This window comes from Trachurus japonicus, chromosome 11 (genome assembly GCF_045865225.1).
Source record: "Trachurus japonicus isolate A0001 chromosome 11, Traja_1.0".
NCBI lineage: Eukaryota > Metazoa > Chordata > Actinopteri > Carangiformes > Carangidae > Trachurus > Trachurus japonicus.
The window spans coordinates 1,519,411-1,538,062 of NC_140917.1; the positions used below are offsets into that span (position 1 = coordinate 1,519,411).

Here is an 18,652-nt window from a genome sequence, read left to right on the forward strand (position 1 = left end):
TGATTCATTTCATGATCCTATTGTATTAATGCGTATACATAGGCCTATATTATTATATTTTATTTTAATGTTTTAAGGTAAAAGGGGTCGGGGTATATAAGCTTTGGCTTCAACCTACACCCTTTCGGTTATATAAGCTTGATATACCGAAATAAATAAATAAATAAATTCATTCATTCATTCATTCATTCATTCATTCATCGGTGGCGGTGCGTTCACTGTCTCATGTGTTGTCTGTGTTTTTCCTGGTAGGAAACCGGCGTGGGGAAAACTGTGAACTCGTTCAGGAAACATGACGCAGCTGGAGAAGTGGCCAAAGGTCTGGTAGCCAAGTGGAAGAAGCTGGTCCCTCAGTCTGCAGACAGGTAGCTACCGAGCTGCGTCGCCGTGACAACACACTCACTTATATATATATATATACTTGTGTGTGCATCAGAAACACATTTATCAATTTTATATATTTATTTATATGTGAGTTCTTTTCACTTTAAAAGACAAATATTTTTGTATAAACTCCAGAATCCATCAGTGAACCTATCTAACCTATTACCTATCTATGTGTATCAGTGTAAAACTGTGTGTGATGTTTGATATGAAGATGAAGCAGTTACTTATGATAATATAAACATTTAAATTTAATTCAGCGCCAACAAATCTGATGCTGGAATATTCATTTGGTCTTTATAGTAACCACACACTATTAAGCATTAGTTAGTTACACTATTAGATACTTCATTCCTCATTTATAAACCATGCTTCCTACACTGCTTCCTACTAATTTGTACATTTTTCTTGCGTCCAAGACACAACGATTCAACATTTTAACAAACTGAGGAATAAAATAGTTCCTCCGTCTATTTAATGTAACCATGGCAGCAGCTGTTTAATGTATAGATACAGTTAGAAATGTAAAACTCAGGATTAATAATCTGTGAATTAAACTCACTGACCATTAGTTCATTCTGGTGTAAATCATTGTATCGATGCAGCGTCGATGTTCATCTAAATAGTTTGTTCATCATTAACTGACACTTAATAAAAGATGTAATGAGCCTCTGACATCGACTAAATAATTGATAATAATAAACTACTAGATCTATAAATGATGAATCCATAATTGATTTAGTGTGAAAATACAAACTCATTAAACTCATTAAACTCATTCTAGATGAGTCCTGTGATACATTAGGCTGTCTTTACACTGCACGGTTCAAGTGGCCCAATTCCGATTTTTTTCTCTCAAGTGGCTCAGATCGGATCTGTAACATGAACGTGTAAACGGGACAAATGCGCATTGAATCGGATATTGTCAGATCAGATTCAGGCTCCGTTATATGTGGAAATAAATCAGATACAAATCGGATATCCGCCAATGTGTCTGCAGTCTGAACAGACAGATCGGATCTTTCCTGGCAACTAGGGCTGTCAGAACGAACTTCGCTATTCGAATACAATTCGAATGTTAGTCAAAATGAGAACATTCGAAGGTGGAAACTGACGTTCGAATGTTTTTAATGAGGCAAATTAACGTAGTGCGTCGCGACGTTCAGAGTAGTACACATGTTGATAAAACAAAATGCAGTTGTTGTTGTGCACAAAGTAAAGCTGCAGCTTCAAATATACCAGCAGAGTTTTTTAAATTGCCCGTTCATTCAGCCGCCACGGTGGCGTATGCGTCCCCACACAACACACACACCTTTTTTTTTATCGATAGATCCGCGGACCACTTGTGTGCTGATCACGGATCAGCTGTGATCTGTTGCACCACTACTCTGTGCCCTAACGCCGCATCCCCCGCGAGGAGGGGGGAGTGGGGGGACGCCGCCCCCACCTGTGAAGCCGGGTTTCCTCCTTTTTTTTTTTTTTAAATATATACCGCAACATATGGTTCACGTCAAGATAACTTCTGTATTTTTGCTATTCAAACTTCCACAGTCCATAGTTGTCTTTGTTTAACACTTCAAGAGACTTTTGGTTAAGTAACCATGGACAGCTCCTATGCAGGATTGTTCTGCTGTGTCGTTGTCGCCACCGTCATCGCTGCCCCCCCCCAATAATGAGGTTAAAAAATAAAAAAAAAACACATTAAAAATTCGAATGTAAGTCGAATATTTAACATAAGATGGGTTAGAAATTCGAACCTGATTTGGGGGGAAGATTGACAGCCCTACTGGCAATGCGTGTCATACGTCATCAATGATAATATAAATTCACGTGCTCACGCGTCTCGCTGAACCTCAGTAGCCCGTGATTGACACGTGGGGCTGAGCTGGACCACCGTGGCCAGCTGTGGCCAGCTGTGGTCAGCTGTAATCACTGCCACAGTGTTACAGTGTAAAATTTTTGTGGTGTCCGCGTGTCTGTTCCCCCCCCCCTCACTAGTTCTTGTTTTCATATAGGCCTACAGTAAAATTAATTTCTATCCGGATCGATACGAGGGCAAGCGTGGGAGTGTGAAAAGAGAGAGCGCACAAGATAAACACCAGATTTCACGTTTTCCTACCGGCAAAAACTGAACGGAGCCGATAAGAAATCAAGGGAGAAAAAACAAACGTTGTATACAAATGTGTGAGGCTGTCCCAGTCCTCACTACGTGAGCGACGGAGGATCAAACGGTGGCACAACGTCACCGTCACCGTCGCTGTCTCATCTCACAGCAGCTCCGCTCCACGCAGACACTTCACTAACTTAATTTTGTAACGTTCACTTTGTAAGTGACGTGTCGGATATAAACTCTGAACACCAGACTCACCTTCGTTTAAAAATATTATTATATTATTACGTGACAATTTCCTGAAATCACTAGTTTATTTCCGGCGGGTTGTCTCATGCAGCACAGCAGGTGTAAATGCAGATGATCAGATCTGGGTCACTTCTGATAGAACATGTAGACAGTCAAAAAAATCGGATATAGGCAACAAATCGGAATTGGGCATCAAGGCCTGTAGAGTAAAGACAGCCTGTGTGAAACTGTTTGTGTTTGTTGACATTGACTGACTCCATGTTTTTGCTCCTCCTCCTCCTCCTCCTCCACCTCTCTTCACCTCCTCTCCTCCTCCTCCTCCTCCTCCTCTCCTCCTCCTCCTCCTCTCCTCTCCTCTCCTCTCTCCTCCTCTCTTCACCTCCTCCTCCTCTCCTCCTCCTCCTCCTCCTCTCTCCTCAGACCCAACAGCCACCCTAAGGAGGTCGCCCGCTCACACACACACTCTCGAGGCCTCGGAGGAGGAGGAGGAGGAGGAGGAGGAGGAGGAGGAGGAGGAGACAGACACGTCCGGGAGCCCTCCCCCGAGGAGGAGGAGGAGGAGGAGGAGGAGGAGCGCTCCTACATGGAGGAGGTGGTGGAAGAGGAGGAGGAGGAGGAGGTGGAGGAGGAGCGAGGCTACCACACCAACTACTCCCCCTCTCCTCCTCCTCCTCCTCCTCAGCAGGAGCAGTACAGCCCCGAGCCCGAACCCCCACCCAGAGGAGGAGGAGGAGGAGGGTACCGGTCAGAGGAGGAGTACGACAGCCCCGAGCCCAGTCCTCCTCCTCCTCCACCTCCTCCACCTCCTTCCTCCTCCTCCTCTTCTCGTAAAGACAAAGACGTCCGTCACAGCAGCAGCAGCAAACCCAGCAGAGAAACCAGCAGGAACCACAGCGAGAGGAGCAGGGAGGAGGAGCGGCGGCAACGCCACGCACAGACCAGCAGCGACCGAGGAGGAGGAGGAGGAGGAGGAGGAGGAGGAGGAGGAGGAGGAGGAGGAGGAGGAGGAGGAGGAGGAGGAGGAGGAGAGGCAAAGAGACAGAGAGGAGCAGACAGAGAGAGACAACAGAGTCCAGGACAGAAACCCAGCAAACACAGCAGGAAGTCCAACACACAGGACAAGAAGAGAGGAGGAGGAGGAGGAGGAGGAGGAGGAGGAGGAGGAGGGGACGAAGGTGAGTATCGATTAGGCGGGTGCATATATGAAAAAAAAACACCTAACCCTAAAAAAATTCTAACAAAAGGTTTCTCAGTTGTTTTTTATAGTATTAGATGTCCTTAATAACATACTAAAAGTTTACCAAAATTTGGCCACTAGAAAGGTGTTATTTTCAAGATGGCGTCCAAGATGGATAGGAAGCCTGAGGAGACACCACAGGTGAATCGGGTAAAATTTTTAACTAACAGATATCACCATGAAACTTCCCAAGTTTATCACTTACATTAAGACAAATATTTTTTGTATTACAAGTTTTGTCAAATTGTATGTTTAAATATGTAAATGAGGCAATATCTCATTAAATATGCGCTAATTTGCATACATTTCCAGAACCGAAATCTGAACAATGGATAAAAGCCACTTTCAAAATTCTTGTTTTATTTTGTTGACATACTAGAGTCAGAAGTTTTTACAGAGGGGATTTTGGATATCTCTCTTTATCACTCTGTAAATGAGAAAATACTGTCACCAGCCCTAAAAATTCAAGTTGGTCGTGTTTTTAGGAGTAAAATGTTGTATAAAAGCCCGAAATCTCCACTTCAGCAGCACTTACAGACACCAAACCTTCCAGTTTGATCCCTTTCTATATTCTGAAGGTTTTTACAGAGGGGATTGTTGATATATCATTCATAGCCTGATTTATACAACATTTTACTCCTAAAAACACGACCAACTTGAATTTTTAGGGCTGGTGACAGTATTTTCTCATTTACAGAGTGATAAAGAGAGATATCCAAAATCCCCTCTGTAAAAACTTCTGACTCTAGTATGTCAACAAAATAAAACAAGAATTTTGAAAGTGGCTTTTATCCATTGTTCAGATTTCGGTTCTGGAAATGTATGCAAATTAGCGCATATTTAATGAGATATTGCCTCATTTACATATTTAAACATACAATTTGACAAAACTTGTAATACAAAAAATATTTGTCTTAATGTAAGTGATAAACTTGGGAAGTTTCATGGTGATATCTGTTAGTTAAAAATTTTACCCTATTCACCTGTGGTGTCTCCCTGGGCTTCCTATCCATCTTGGACGCCATCTTGAAAATAACACCTTTCTAGTGGTCAAACTTTGGTAAACTTTTAGTATGTTATTAAGGACATCTAATACTATAAAAAACAACTGAGAAACCTTTTGTTAGAATTTTTTGGGGGTCAAGTCATATTTGCACCTGACTAGATCCACCGTCTCACTGGACCCGGGTCTGTCCGGCTGCTTTCAGACAGAGGCTGTGTTGTAAATCTCCCCCCATCACGGATGTAGTAACTAACTATATAGTGTGTTCGCCATTTTGTAGTGTTGTTCGAATTCTCCGCGATTAATTTCATCCACAATTGGGGGGCGAGAAAACACCCACAATGCACCGCGAAATTGAGTGAACAAGCGATGTACACTACTTTCTACTCCCGTATCCCACAATGCAATGCGGTCGTGTTTTGCCAGAGAAGAAGAGGAAGCTAATTAGCATGTTAGCTACGATTTATTTAGGCAATTTACCAAAAAAACTCCTCAGACGTATTTGCCTTGGCTCCGTTTGCCTGAGCAGCAGGAGTTGGGCAGCAGCATCCCAACATTAACAGGCAGCATTAAATCAATCTGATAAAGAAACTGTAGTAGAATATGTAGTAAATACGAGCTAACGAGCTAAGCTAATAGCCACAGAGCCGCTAACGGCTCACGGTCGGGACACACAACAGTAGTCGACCAAACCAAACTTCAGATATTTCAACAGTTTATTGTCCGAGTAACACAACCACACAGAATCACATCCTAAAATGTTCCCACAAGTGTCTGGTTTTATTATTTTATTTTTATGTGTCCGGTTTGTTTCATACATCGATGGTTTGTTTACATGATTCTCGGCGTCTGCTACGTCACAGCAACACCTGGAGAAAATGACTGTCTAGTGTCCGAATTCTCCTCCCGTCGTTCCCTACATCGTCTACATGATGTAGTGGATAGGGAGTGAGTGAGTGAGTGGATGATTTCGAACACAGTCATATACTGACTAGATGCCGCGTTCTGCTTCTCAGCGTACGTCAACACGGCGGCCATCTTGGTCCGGGGTTTTGACCATAGACATAATAAACGTCTGACCAGCAGTCAGACCAGTCAGACCCTGTAGAACACATTTCAGTGTATTTATGCATGTGGGTGTGTGTCTGAGTATCTAAGTGTATGTTTAATACATAAAAACAAAAATTATAAAAAAAAAAAATTGTGTTGTATAATAAATATGTGTCTGACATTTATAATGAACCAAACGGCTTGAGAATCGGTTGAATATTCAGTGAGTTATGGTGATGTTAATGGTTGATAGACCTCTAGTGCAGGAAGTAGACACGGCTTCCCCCTGACCAAGATGGCCGCCGCGTTGACGTAGTCCACTCAATGGGCTCTATGCACAGCTCCACCACTTCCTGGATTTAAGGCAGGTCCTTCATTTCCTGTCTTACATTATTGGACACACTGATTAATCCAGGTGTGTCTGAGTAGTCACAATGGTCAGACACACCTGGATTAATCAGTTTGTCCAATAATGTAAGACAGGAAATGAAGGACCTGCCTTAAATCCAGGAAGTGGTGGAGCTGTGCATAGAGCCCATTGAGTTGCCTAGGAACGCGGCTTCTAGTCAGTATATGGCTTTCAGACAGAACCGGTTCTGGAGTCTCAGAACCTTTTCAGTTTTTTTTTTGTAAAGGGATAGTTCAACATTTTGGCAAATTGGTCACTCATCAAATACAAATACACAATCCAACAACTCCACAACAACGCTCTGGTGGACAAGTTGTGAGCTGCACATTCACCACGCTATGAGATAATAACACAACGTTACCACACAGAGTTGTTTTAGAGAAAAAAATTCATGTAAAACCAGCTGATGCACGTTGCCTTCAGGGACAGTTTTTCATCAACAGTCTCTGTATTTCCCTCTACAACAACTCTGTGTGGTAACGTTGTGTTATTATCTCATAGCGTGGTGAATGTGCAGCTCACAACTTGTCCACCAGAGCGTTGTGGAGTTGTTGGATTGTGTATTTGATGAGTTTGATGAGGGAAACCAAGAAATCCCATAATGAGCCTCCGTAGCGTAGCTCTGAGCAGCTCACGGCTCTGCTCCGCCGTTCTAAAAACAGCTTGCACTGACAATTAAAGGTAACAAACCTACTGCTATGACTATAGGGATTATGGCAATGGACCAATCTGACAAAATGTTGAACTATCCCTTTAAGTCAGACGTCTCTTCCCCAAAGATAAGAATTACTTTACTTTATTAAAGGAACTACGAGGAGTTTCAGAAAGCAAAGTGTTTTCATACGTTTGCCAAGAATGTTTCCATTAATCAAGAATGAAAGTCGGAGGTTCGAAGACAAAACGATATATTTATCGAAAATGGACCATTAACAAGTGGGTAACGTAGATTCATCCACATTAATATGACTACTTTTATAACCAAAAGCAAACTCCTCTGAGTCTCTTTAAAGGGATAGTTCAACATTTTGGCAAATTCGCCGTTGCCGTAATCCCTATCCACCACTTTCCGGAGAACGACGCTGGGTGTCGCCATGACACTCCATTCATTACATTTTAGATTAACGTTAGCTGGGCTAACCGTTAGCTGTGTCTTAAAGGGGAACTAAACCCCTCAGTTTTGGATGACGTGCTCTAAGCTTGAAATTCAAAAAATGCCTTGATTATGGGCGGGACTCCAGGAGTAGCTACTCTCCGATCCCCCCTCCCCCCTCCCCCCTGCGCCCCATTCACACCCGCGAAATCACACAAAAGAGAAAAAAAAGTAATAAACACACATCGACACTTCTGCTAGCGCTAACGAGCTACTAACGAGCTACTCTAACAGCACTAGTAGCGTGGACACTACTAGGAGAGGACGCCAGAGCCGTGACACAGCATCTACAGCTGATCCGCCGGCTCGTTAACTCGTTAACGGCTCGTTAGCGCCGGCCGCACTAACGATTCCCGTTCAGGCAGCTGTTAGCAGCCGTTAGCAGCAGCAGAGCAGCTAGAGCGCCTAGCAGCCGTTAGCCGCAGGCAGCAGCCGGTGCTGATTGGTCGGGGAGCTAGTGGCCGGTGACGAAAGCTGCCTCCAAAACGTCATCTGCCTCCATCTCAGCCAATAGAAAAATTCGATTGTAATAGCCGTGTTTCAACCCATAGAGGGCAGTCACTCTACATTTTTACTACAAAATACACCAAATTGAAATATTTTGACTAAAATGTCAAAAGTTGGACCAGAATCAACTGACAACACTACCTTATACCCAAATACATTTGTTTTCAGCAGAAAAAAGTGGTTTAGGGGTTTAGTTCCTCTTTAAATAACTCAATAAACAGACTGATATAAACAGACGGATATCTTTGTTCCAACATGACTGAGCTAACTGGAGTAGTTTCATGTTGTGTCCGACAACGGGAGGGTTTTAACCTGCTGTTGGTTTGCTGCTGCTGTTAGCTTAGCTGTCAGCCGCAGTGAAGCTAACGGCTACGATAGCCATGACTAGTTGCAGAGGCGGGCACACAGAAGTGGTGGTGTTTGTTCGGTAATTCGTTTTGTAGACTTAACAAACATCAGATTAGTCAGGGCGGTTTTGGCAGCCCGGAGCCTCCACATTTGGTACCTACACCGGTGGCTAACGCTACCAGTTAGCCGCTAACGCTACCAGTTAGCCGCTCGCTAGAATGCTACTACGGGATTGAAAACCGACTTCCGTTGTGGTGTGACGCAATGGATCATGGGAAAATAAAGTGGCGGATAGTCATAGCAGTAGGTTTGTTACCTTTATTTGTCGGTGCAAGCTATTTTTAGAACGGCGGAGCAGAGCGGCGAGCTGCTCAGATACTCTGAACTACTTGCGCTTTTGAAATCCCTCCGCCCAGTAGCCGTGTCGGGAACGGGAATGTAGTTCCGGCTGCATTTCCCTTGGAAACAACTCTAAACAAATCGACAACCAGCAGATGAATTGATAGATAATCGGTTGCAGCAGCTTCAGTCTAAAGTAAAATGTCCCAACATGGATGATTTCTGTCTGGTTGATGGAGCTCTGACCTCTGACCTCTCTGTTTCCAGGGCGACCACGAGCGCCGAAGGACTCCCCCCCGCCCCCGCCCAGAGAGGAGGAGGAGGACTTTGAGACCCCCACCATGTCCTTCGAGTCCTTCCTCACGTACGACGCCCCCATCGTCGTCAAGAAGAAGAAGAAGCCGTCGTCCCAGTCGTCCCAGTCGTCCCAGTCCCACCACCACCACCACAGTCGGCCGTCTCACTCCTCCTCGTCCACCTCGTCGTCGTCGTCCCATCAGGCCCGGCCCGCTGCCCCCCTCACCACCTCTTCCTCCTCCTCCTCCTCTTCCTCTAAAGCCCAGAAGGCCAACGGCGCTCAGAGCAACAAGCGGCCGCACCAGAGCTCCAGCTCCTCGGCCGCCGCCCCGACACCGGAGAAACGCAAGAGGGTGAGAACAGACGCACTGAACGTCGCTTCATCTGTTCAATACATCATTTATCATTTATCACTTTAACTGCCCCTCAAAGTGCAGGAAAAACACAGTTTTTATTTGGACCTAACCAACTGCTGATCGGCGGGCGCTAACCCTGGGCGGAGGGATACGTGAGTTGGTTCGGTCCAAATAAAAACTGTGTTTTTCCTGCACTTTGAAGGGCTGGAAAAAATTATATTATAGCGAACAATGGAACTGTGTATTTTTTTTCAGGCAAAACCTCTTTTAGGCCGTGAAAATAGGCCGTTTCTTTGGGTCTGTTCACAACACTGTATGTTGTAAATCTCTGGGCAGGGCTATTATGGGCTGGCGTTGCTAACGGGAGGAGTGCAGAGAGTCTTCTACTGCAATTAAAGTACTTAGGGGCTATTTGTAGATCATACAACCACACTTTAAAAAAAATGATACTATCCCTTTAACGCTGGCTTTTAACACAGATGTCAGTTTGTGTGATATCTATTGTTAAAAGCTGGTGTGATGATCCATGCGTTTTACAGATTTTCATTGAAAAAGAAAAAAAAAAACAAATCCATGCATTTACAGCAACTACTGAAACCATGGAAACGTAAACATAAAATTCCACCGGAAGAACAAAACCGGCAAAACAGGGTTAAAAAAGGTGGATACTGCTACCAGGTTACTGTCAGTTGTGTCTCATCTTGTGTTTGATGAGTTGTTGTTTTCAGATTCTGTTCATTGATGCTGGTGTTGATGTGTTGTTGATGTTGTTGTGTTGTTGTGTTGTTGTTGATGTGTGCAGGTGGTGGAGGCCGTTCCTACTCTCCCTGAGATCCCTCTGCCGGCCATCCAGCCCAACTACAGACCTCTCCCCTCCATCGACGTCACTCCGCTGTCGCCACAGAGACGCAAAGGTCAGAGGGTGTTGTTGTTGTTGTTGTTTACTCACCAGAACTTACAAACACACAAACAGGAAGAGGATCGTTGTGTCTGATGTCAGAAACATGAGACATGTCACTCTGCAGCAGCGTACAACATCAAATAAAACTCCTCAGCTCCTCGGTCTGACGGAAAGTCCCAATTTACCCAGAATGCTTTGTGCCACAGTCTGGTTTCATACAGACAAGAACTAAACAGATGATTTATGACTCTGACTTAATGAAATCAGCCTCAGGTTGAAGGAATAATTGACTAGTCGTCACAGACGTCGATACTGAACTCATGTTGATGTGAAACTGTCTGAGGCCTGAGGGTCTGAGGAAAGTTCACTTTCTACATGAACTAGTTCAAAGTTCAGTTCACACATTTTAAAATGAACTAGTTCAGTTCATAGTTCATAAATCACAATTTTGAACTAAATTCACGGTTCCAAAACTGAACTAGTTCATAGTTCTTTTTTCTTTTCTTTTTTTTCAATATGTTGCTACCAGGTATTATTTTTCCAAATTACTGGCTCAGCCCATACAGAACCACAGACAGCAGTTATTTTAGCAGTTTTAACCAGTATTAGTTAAAGTTACTACTTTACTTTCCCCAAAAAGTAACTCAGTTATAATGTGATGAAACTAATTAATTACCAGGAAAAGTTACTATTGCGTTACTATTTCATAAAATTCTCAAATATGTCAAACTACTTGGACTTCTCTCTCTAACGGCCTTTTAACCAACTGGGTCAGTTTTCCTCCACACAGACGCCACGCGCTGTTTACAGTGTTTTAGCTGGTTTTTACCCAGAAGGCTGAAGGCTCTATGGAAATCTGGCTCACTCCTGAACCAAGTCACACTGTGAGAGAGCGCCGTTCACTAGGGATGTCACGATTACTTGTTTTCACAATTAATCGTGGTATTAAACGCCACAATTAATTAATTAATCGTTAAGATTCTTAAATACCGTCACTTTCCAAAAAAGATGATGTTGGAAACACAGAGGCAGATGTGCACAAAAGTGAAGGTAAATGTAAGAAATACTGGTCAATTTACCTACGTAACATACAGTTGGTAGGAATTTAAATGTTGGTGTCTCATTTGTAATAAAAAACAAACAATTAAAATAAACTTAAACATTTGGTATAGGTGACAATTAATGATTTGAATATTTAAAACACTGGAGGATTAATAATTGGTTATATATGAATAGTAGAGACTTAAAATATTTAGTGTAAAAATGTGTAATGTAATTATATTTTGACTGTATTTGATTTTACACATTCATATGATGTGAAATGAATTAATGCAGAATAATCGTGATAATTGTTAATACCGTGATTATTTCTCTGACAATAATCGTGCAAAGAAAATCTATAATCGTGACATCCCTAGCGTTCACAATAACGTTCATCAAGCAGAAATACAGTGAACATGAACAAACACTGATCTCAACAGAACTCTGGTGTCAGATACCAAACTAAAGCTTCAACGTGCACAAACTTGTTTTCACTGAATCAGGACCAAGTTGTAGAAAACCTTCAGTGTCAGCAGATGTGTAACCCCCCCCCCCTCTCTCCTCCTCTCTCCTCCTCCCTTTTCTCTTTCAGTTCCCGTGCTGAACGACGAGGAGGACGCCGGCTTCACGGGGAAACGCTTCAACTCCAAGATGGTGGTCTACTCAGGGTCCAAGACGGCCTACCTGCCCAAGATGATGACGCTGTACGAGCAGTGCATCCGCGTGCTGCAGAACAACATCGACTGTGAGTGGAGCTGCTGCACACACACACACACACACGCACACACACACACACACACACACACACACACACACACACACACACACACACACACACACACACACATTAATTAGTCAGATCCTCTCATTCTGCGTCCCCCCCGATGAACTTTATTTATATGGCACCTTTCTTAAGCTACAAGCTGCTTGTACATAAAGTAAAATGAATTAATATAGAAAAAGTAGAAGAAACAAAAACAAAACTCTCACCCCACTCGCTCAGCCCCTGCCCACCACACGCACACACACCCAGAGTTCAAACTTCACTTTTTTGCTCAGTGGCCAACTGGCTAGTGAGCTTTAAAAATCTACTGGCCAGAAAGATTTTTTACTGGCCAAAAATTATGTAGGCCTATAGCTGTTTTGTATATTTTTCATTGTGTTGAACTGTTATAATACACTCATAAGCATTTTTAACACATATCATAGCTATTAGCATATTTTTGTGTGGAATATAGGAGTCAAGTTTGCCTTTTTTCCCTAAAAGGTTTATTTTAGGGATGCACATGGTTAACAGTTTAACCATTAACCTATAACAAGAACTTGACCGAATAATACTATCAGTTATTTATATATATTTATTTATTAGCTCCTTATGTTGTCAACTCATGGGGGCGTGTCGACATGTGCAGACTTCCACTGCCTTCAGTCATATTATTTAGTAGCTAAAAGTTTCACAGGAGGACTGACACTGTGCACCATGAAGGAAGATCAGACAATAAATGTAGCTACACGGACATAGATGTGCATCACCTGTAATAACGGCACTGCAATAAGCGATCAGCTGAGACAGAGCACAATGGATGTGGCATTGATCAGATATCGCAGCCCACATGTTTATTTAACGGCAAAATGGAGCGATGTTTTTTTTTTGCCGTTAAATAAACATGTGCGCTGCGATATCTGATCAATGCCACATCCATTGTGCTCTGTCTCAGCTGATCGCGCTCATATGTAACTTTTCTTATTGAAAGTGCAGCCAAACACCAGACTGAAGAGAGAGGAATACACACGTGCGCCGGCTCACAACCCAGGCGTCACAGCCGGGTCGGGAGGAACAGTAACAACAACCAAGTAGTTGGATTTTTTTCACTCGCCAGAGTGGCCAGTCAGCCGGCTTCATTACTCGCCAAAGCATCAAAGTTAGTCGCCACTGGCGACTGGCGACCGCTAATTTTGAACCCTGCACACACCTTTCCCCCACACACTTTCCCACTCCTTCTCCCTGGACTCAACTCCCCCACCCAGACGTGGGTTTCATATGAACTGTGTAGGGGGCAGCTGGGATCATCTTTTTGTGTTCATAACGAACCAAGCATTTGGGGTTTTTTATTGCTGACTTTGACATGTATCTGTTTGTGAATCTGATTCTGAATCTTGATGAACTGATTGTGCATATGCAAATGATTTAAAGAAAGTCGTTTCACTTTATACCATGGTCTGGGTGAATCCTCGATTCTGATTGGCTGCGGGGTGTCCATTAAAAAGTGATAATGGACACCCATAAAGATGTTCCGGTCAAATAGCCTGATTACGTTCTAAATATTACTGCGCTGGCTCAAACGCTTGTTGGTAACCACGGCAACGGACACTCGGACCATAACAACTTTTTTTCAGCGCATCACGGCACTGGAGTCTGTAAACACACCAGCGGTAAGAAGCACTGGACCTCTGAAAAACTTTGTGTCACGTAACATTTGAGCCGTCACATCACCTCCCTTCACTGATCAACTACCAGGCTGTGGCAGAGTCACTGGCTGTAACGTTATGCTGCGGTCACAGCGGGTCCCTCTTTTTTTTTTTCTTTTATCGCCGACGAGAGTTATTAAATAGTCCGCTCGGCTCAGCCGCTTAAAGACGTATGATTTTAACGGTAAAAACAACATTTTAACGGTAAAAACAACATTAAATTATAAGTAATTGATTTAATATGTATTTATCTCGTAAGTGACCATGGTATAAGCGGGATAATGCCCTTCGAGGTGTCCATTATCAGAAATTAATGGACTTCGCGGAAGCAACCGTCCTCCGCTTCGCGTCGGACGGTTCACGCCTCCGCGTCGTCCATTAATTTCTGATAATGGACACCTCGTCGGGCATTATCCCTTACATAATGGACACCTATAAAGATGTTCCGGTCAAATAGCCTGATTACGTTCTAAATATTACTGCGCTGGCTCAAACGCTTGTTGGTAACCACGGCAACGGACACTCGGACCAAAACAACTTTTTTTCAGCGCATCACGGCACTGGAGTCTGTAAACACACCAGCGGTAAGAAGTGCACTGGACCTCTGAAAAACTGTGTCACGTAACATTTGAGCCGTCACATCACCTCCCTTCACTGATCAACTACCAGGCTGTGGCAGAGTCACTGGCTGCACGCCGCTGCGGTCACAGCGGGTCCCTCTTTTTTTTTTTTGATCGCCGACGAGAGTTATTAAATAGTCCGCTCAGCCGCTTATGTTAAAGAGGAACTAAACCCCTAAACCACTTTTTTCTGCTGAAAACAAATGTATTTGGGTATAAGGTAGTGTTGTCAGTTGATTCTGGTCCAACTTTTGACATTTTAGTCAAAATATTTCAATTTGGTGTATTTTGTAGTAAAAATGTAGAGTGACTGCCCTCTATGGGTTGAAACACGGCTATTACAATCAAATTTTTCTATTGGCTGAGATGGAGGCAGATGACGTTTTGGAGGCAGCTTTCGTCACCGGCCACCAGCTCCCCGTCCAATCAGCACCGGCTGCTGCCTGCCGCTAACGGTTGCTAGGCACTCTAGCTGCTCTGCTGCGGCTAACGGTTGCTAACAGCTGCCTGAATGGGAGTCGTTAGTGCGGCCGGCGCTAACGAGCCGTTAACGAGCTAACGAGCCGGCGGATCGGCTGTAGATGCTGTGTCACGGCTCTGGCGTCCTCTCCTAGTAGTGTCCGCGCTACTAGTGCTGTTAGAGTAGCTCGTTAGTAGCTCGTTAGCGGTAGCAGAAGTGTCGATGTGTGTTTATTACTTTTTTTTCTCTTTTGTGTGATTTCGCGGGTGTGAATGGGGCGCAGGGGGGAGGGGGGAGGGGGGATCGGAGAGTAGCTACTCCTGGAGTCCCGCCCATAATCAAGGCATTTTTTGAATTTCAAGCTTAGAGCACGTCATCCAAAACTGAGGGGTTTAGTTCCCCTTTAAAGACGAGTCAGTCGACGTATGATTTTAACGGTAAAAATAACATTAAATCATGACTGACTTATTTAATATGTATTTTTCTCGTAAGTGACCATGGTATAAGCGGGATAATGCCCTTCGAGGTGTCCGATTATCAGAAATTAATGGACTTCGCGGAGGCGTCCATTAATTTCTGATAATGGACACCTCGTCGGGCATTATCCCTTACGTATATAATAGCACTTAATTGTTGTGGGTTTTCATTGCACTATTTTGCTAAAAATCCATGGTATCATCTAGCAGCAAAACTCAGTCTCTGTCTGCTCCCTCCTTTGGGTCGTACCTCAGCCTTCTGATCACGAGCCTATTGCTGTATTTTACCGTTACACATGATCGTTACCACGCTAAGTAGCCCGTTAATACTGTGTACATTAGCCTTAGTGTTACATTAGTGTGACATAGGTGCTACAAGAGCAACAACAGAACCAAAGAAACAGTAAAACCTTGGTGTTTCAAAACAATAAGTTAAAATCTGAAACAGAGAAAAATACAAATGTAAAGTAGATGCTCTAACTCTCTAACTCTCTCTGTCTCTGTGTTGCAGCCATCGCGGAGGTGGGCGGTGTACCGTTCGACATCCTGGAACCGGTTCTGGAGCGATGCACACCTGAGCAGCTGTACCGCATCGAGCAGAGCAACCAGGTAACACACACACACACACTACACACACACACACACGCGCTACACAACACACACACACACCGCACACACACACACACACACACACACACTACACACACACTACACACACACTACACACACACTACACACACACACACACACACGCTACACAACACAAGGGCCAGTGTGAGTTCTTTATTCAGAAGAAAAGAAAATTCTGTTTCAGTCATTTTTATTGACAGTATTTTACAGTTTTCATTAAAAACAGAACAAATTTGAATTTTGAATTTTTATTTTTGCACAAAGTTAAAAGAATACAACATTAAACATGGTAGGTAACAATAGGACAGTGCAGGGAGACGCAAAAAGCCACAAGGGGCTTCTTTTTAAGCCTCCACCTTATATTACAGTTTAATGTGAAAAAACACAAAATAACATGAAAAAATTAATTAAAAAATATATAATAATAATACAACAAAGATTCCTTTATGAGACGTTAGAATAAACTTCCCTCAGTGCCTCCGTCCTCTTATTCACCTAGTGCATATTGATGATTTGATAAATAGTTTGTAATAGAAGAATTTGAGGCTGATGAGTGACGTCATTGTGTTTGTCGCCCATCTATGTTTAAACTAATTTTGCTGTTACAGTCGGATGAAAGAAAAGTTATTTATAAGTTAGGTGCCTTTCTGAAGCGTGTCCTTCCTCTGTATAAGTGATAGTTTTTGTTTTGTTCTGATGTAGAGATGTATATGCCCCACTGCCTCCTGCTACCTCTGATTAATTGTATCGGGGTGTTCCCACCAAACGCGATGAACGCGATTGAATCGCGCGTCAAATGAAATCGCGTCGCGCTAGACGCTCCAGTTTTGACGCTGGTTCAATATGCAAAAAACGCCTCATCGCGGCATCGCGTCGCGCGACGAGCCCGCCCAAACAACAACATTTCTCCCACTATTTCATTCTCTGGCAGAGATAACCACTATTGCTGCACTGTTCCTGTCCCTGTAGATGGGAGAGGAACAGCGGTGTGGGTCTCTGGCTGCAGGAGGAGGAGGAGGAGACAGCTCCGTGAACTACTGTGTGACTGACCGCCTGTTGAGTGCTTTGGGACGGGGCGGCCGGCTCGCCGCGCCCGCTGGTTGAAAACAGCAGTGATAACGGGCTTTCAGGTCCGAATCTCCAAATCAGAAACGTTTGTAACAGCACCGGAAAAGCAACAGTGAAGAGCTGTGGCTTTGCAGCAGCTAATGGGGATCTGAATAATAAACTAAACTAAACCAGAAAACTTCTAATATTGTCAATAGACTCGCTCTGACTAAGCTGCCAAGGGAACACCAGTACGTCCGTACGTCAGCACGTCGGTGACGATCTCAAAGCTGATTGGCTGTCGCGGCGCGTCTTCACGCGAATTCGCCGCAAAAGTTCAATTATTTGAACTCGAGCGATGAAGCGTCATCGCGCCGGGCGACGCGATGGAGGCGATTTTTCGCGGCCAACGCGTCCATCGCGCCGCGCTATCGCGTCCATCGCATCGCCCGGCGCGATGACGCGACTAATCGCGTGTTTGCATTGACTTTACATGTAATCTCGACGCGCGATGAAGCGTCATCGCGTTTGGTGGGAACACCCCGTATTGATTAATGTTTGTGCTCCATACCAATGGTTGTCAAAGTGGGGTCCGGGGACCCCAAGGGGTCCTTGAGAGGGTTCAAGGGGGTCCCCAACTTTTTCTTGAAATTTTACCACTTTTTTGTAGAAGTTTTTTCTTTTTTAATTATTATTTTTTTACTTTACTTTTTTATTTTTTATTTTCTTATTTTTACCACTTTTTCTAGATTTTTTTTTTTTTACTTTTTGAGAAATTTTACATGTTTCTTCTAGAATTTTTTTTTTTACTTTTTTTTGAGAAATTTGACCTTTTTTGAGAAATTTCACCCCTTTTTTTCTAGAATTGTTATTTACATAAATTTTACCACTTTTCTCTAGAAAATTGTCAACTTTTTTTTTTTGAAATTTTGTCAACTTTTTTGGAAAAAATTGTAACATTTTTTTCCAGAAATTTCTCTACAATATTTGCAAAAATTCACGCCATTGGCCCTAATTTGAACGTACATTGACTAAAAAAGTATTGTTCTTCAGTCTTAGAGCAAATATTTGTGTATTTCTCATTTTTGCTTCAAAATTTTGTCCAATGGGGGTCCGTGGTCTAACTTGTGTCAATTTAGGAGTCCTTGGTGTAAAAAAGTTTGAGAACTTCGCTCCATACCACTTAGGTGGTTGTGAGAAAAGACATAAAGTGAAAGTGAAGCTCTGTGAAGTCTTTTTTTCTCCACCTTTCAAACTAATAACTCCTGAACCTCCAGTGTTTCACCGAGGACTCTGACGAGCTGTGGATGCGTCACTGTCGACGTGACTTCAAGCGCGAGTCTCCTCAGGAGTACGAGTCGTGGAGGGAGATGTACCTGCGGCTGCACGACGAGCGCGAGGAGCGGCTCCGCATGCTGACGCAGAACATCACCTCGGCCCACGCCAACAAGCCCAAAGGTGGGAGAGACGATTCACAATCTATCCTAAAGCACATTCACCACGCTATGAGATAATAACACAACGTTACCACACAGAGTTGTTTTAGAGGGAAATACAGAGACTGTTGAT

The 18,652-nt window shown here is 43.5% G+C and overlaps 1 protein-coding gene across 1 annotated transcript in view; it reads left to right on the top strand.

The window, feature by feature from the left end:
* eloa (elongin A) overlaps window positions 1-18,652 on the top strand; it is a 29,140-nt gene that overhangs the window by 4,780 nt on the left and 5,708 nt on the right. The window contains exons 3-9 of the mRNA XM_085790624.1: window positions 253-365; window positions 3,164-3,918; window positions 9,054-9,436; window positions 10,242-10,353; window positions 11,974-12,126; window positions 15,918-16,015; window positions 18,361-18,541. Of these exons, the coding sequence (XP_085646750.1) occupies window positions 253-365; window positions 3,164-3,918; window positions 9,054-9,436; window positions 10,242-10,353; window positions 11,974-12,126; window positions 15,918-16,015; window positions 18,361-18,541 (1,795 nt within the window). The remainder of the gene's footprint in view (window positions 1-252; window positions 366-3,163; window positions 3,919-9,053; window positions 9,437-10,241; window positions 10,354-11,973; window positions 12,127-15,917; window positions 16,016-18,360; window positions 18,542-18,652) is intronic.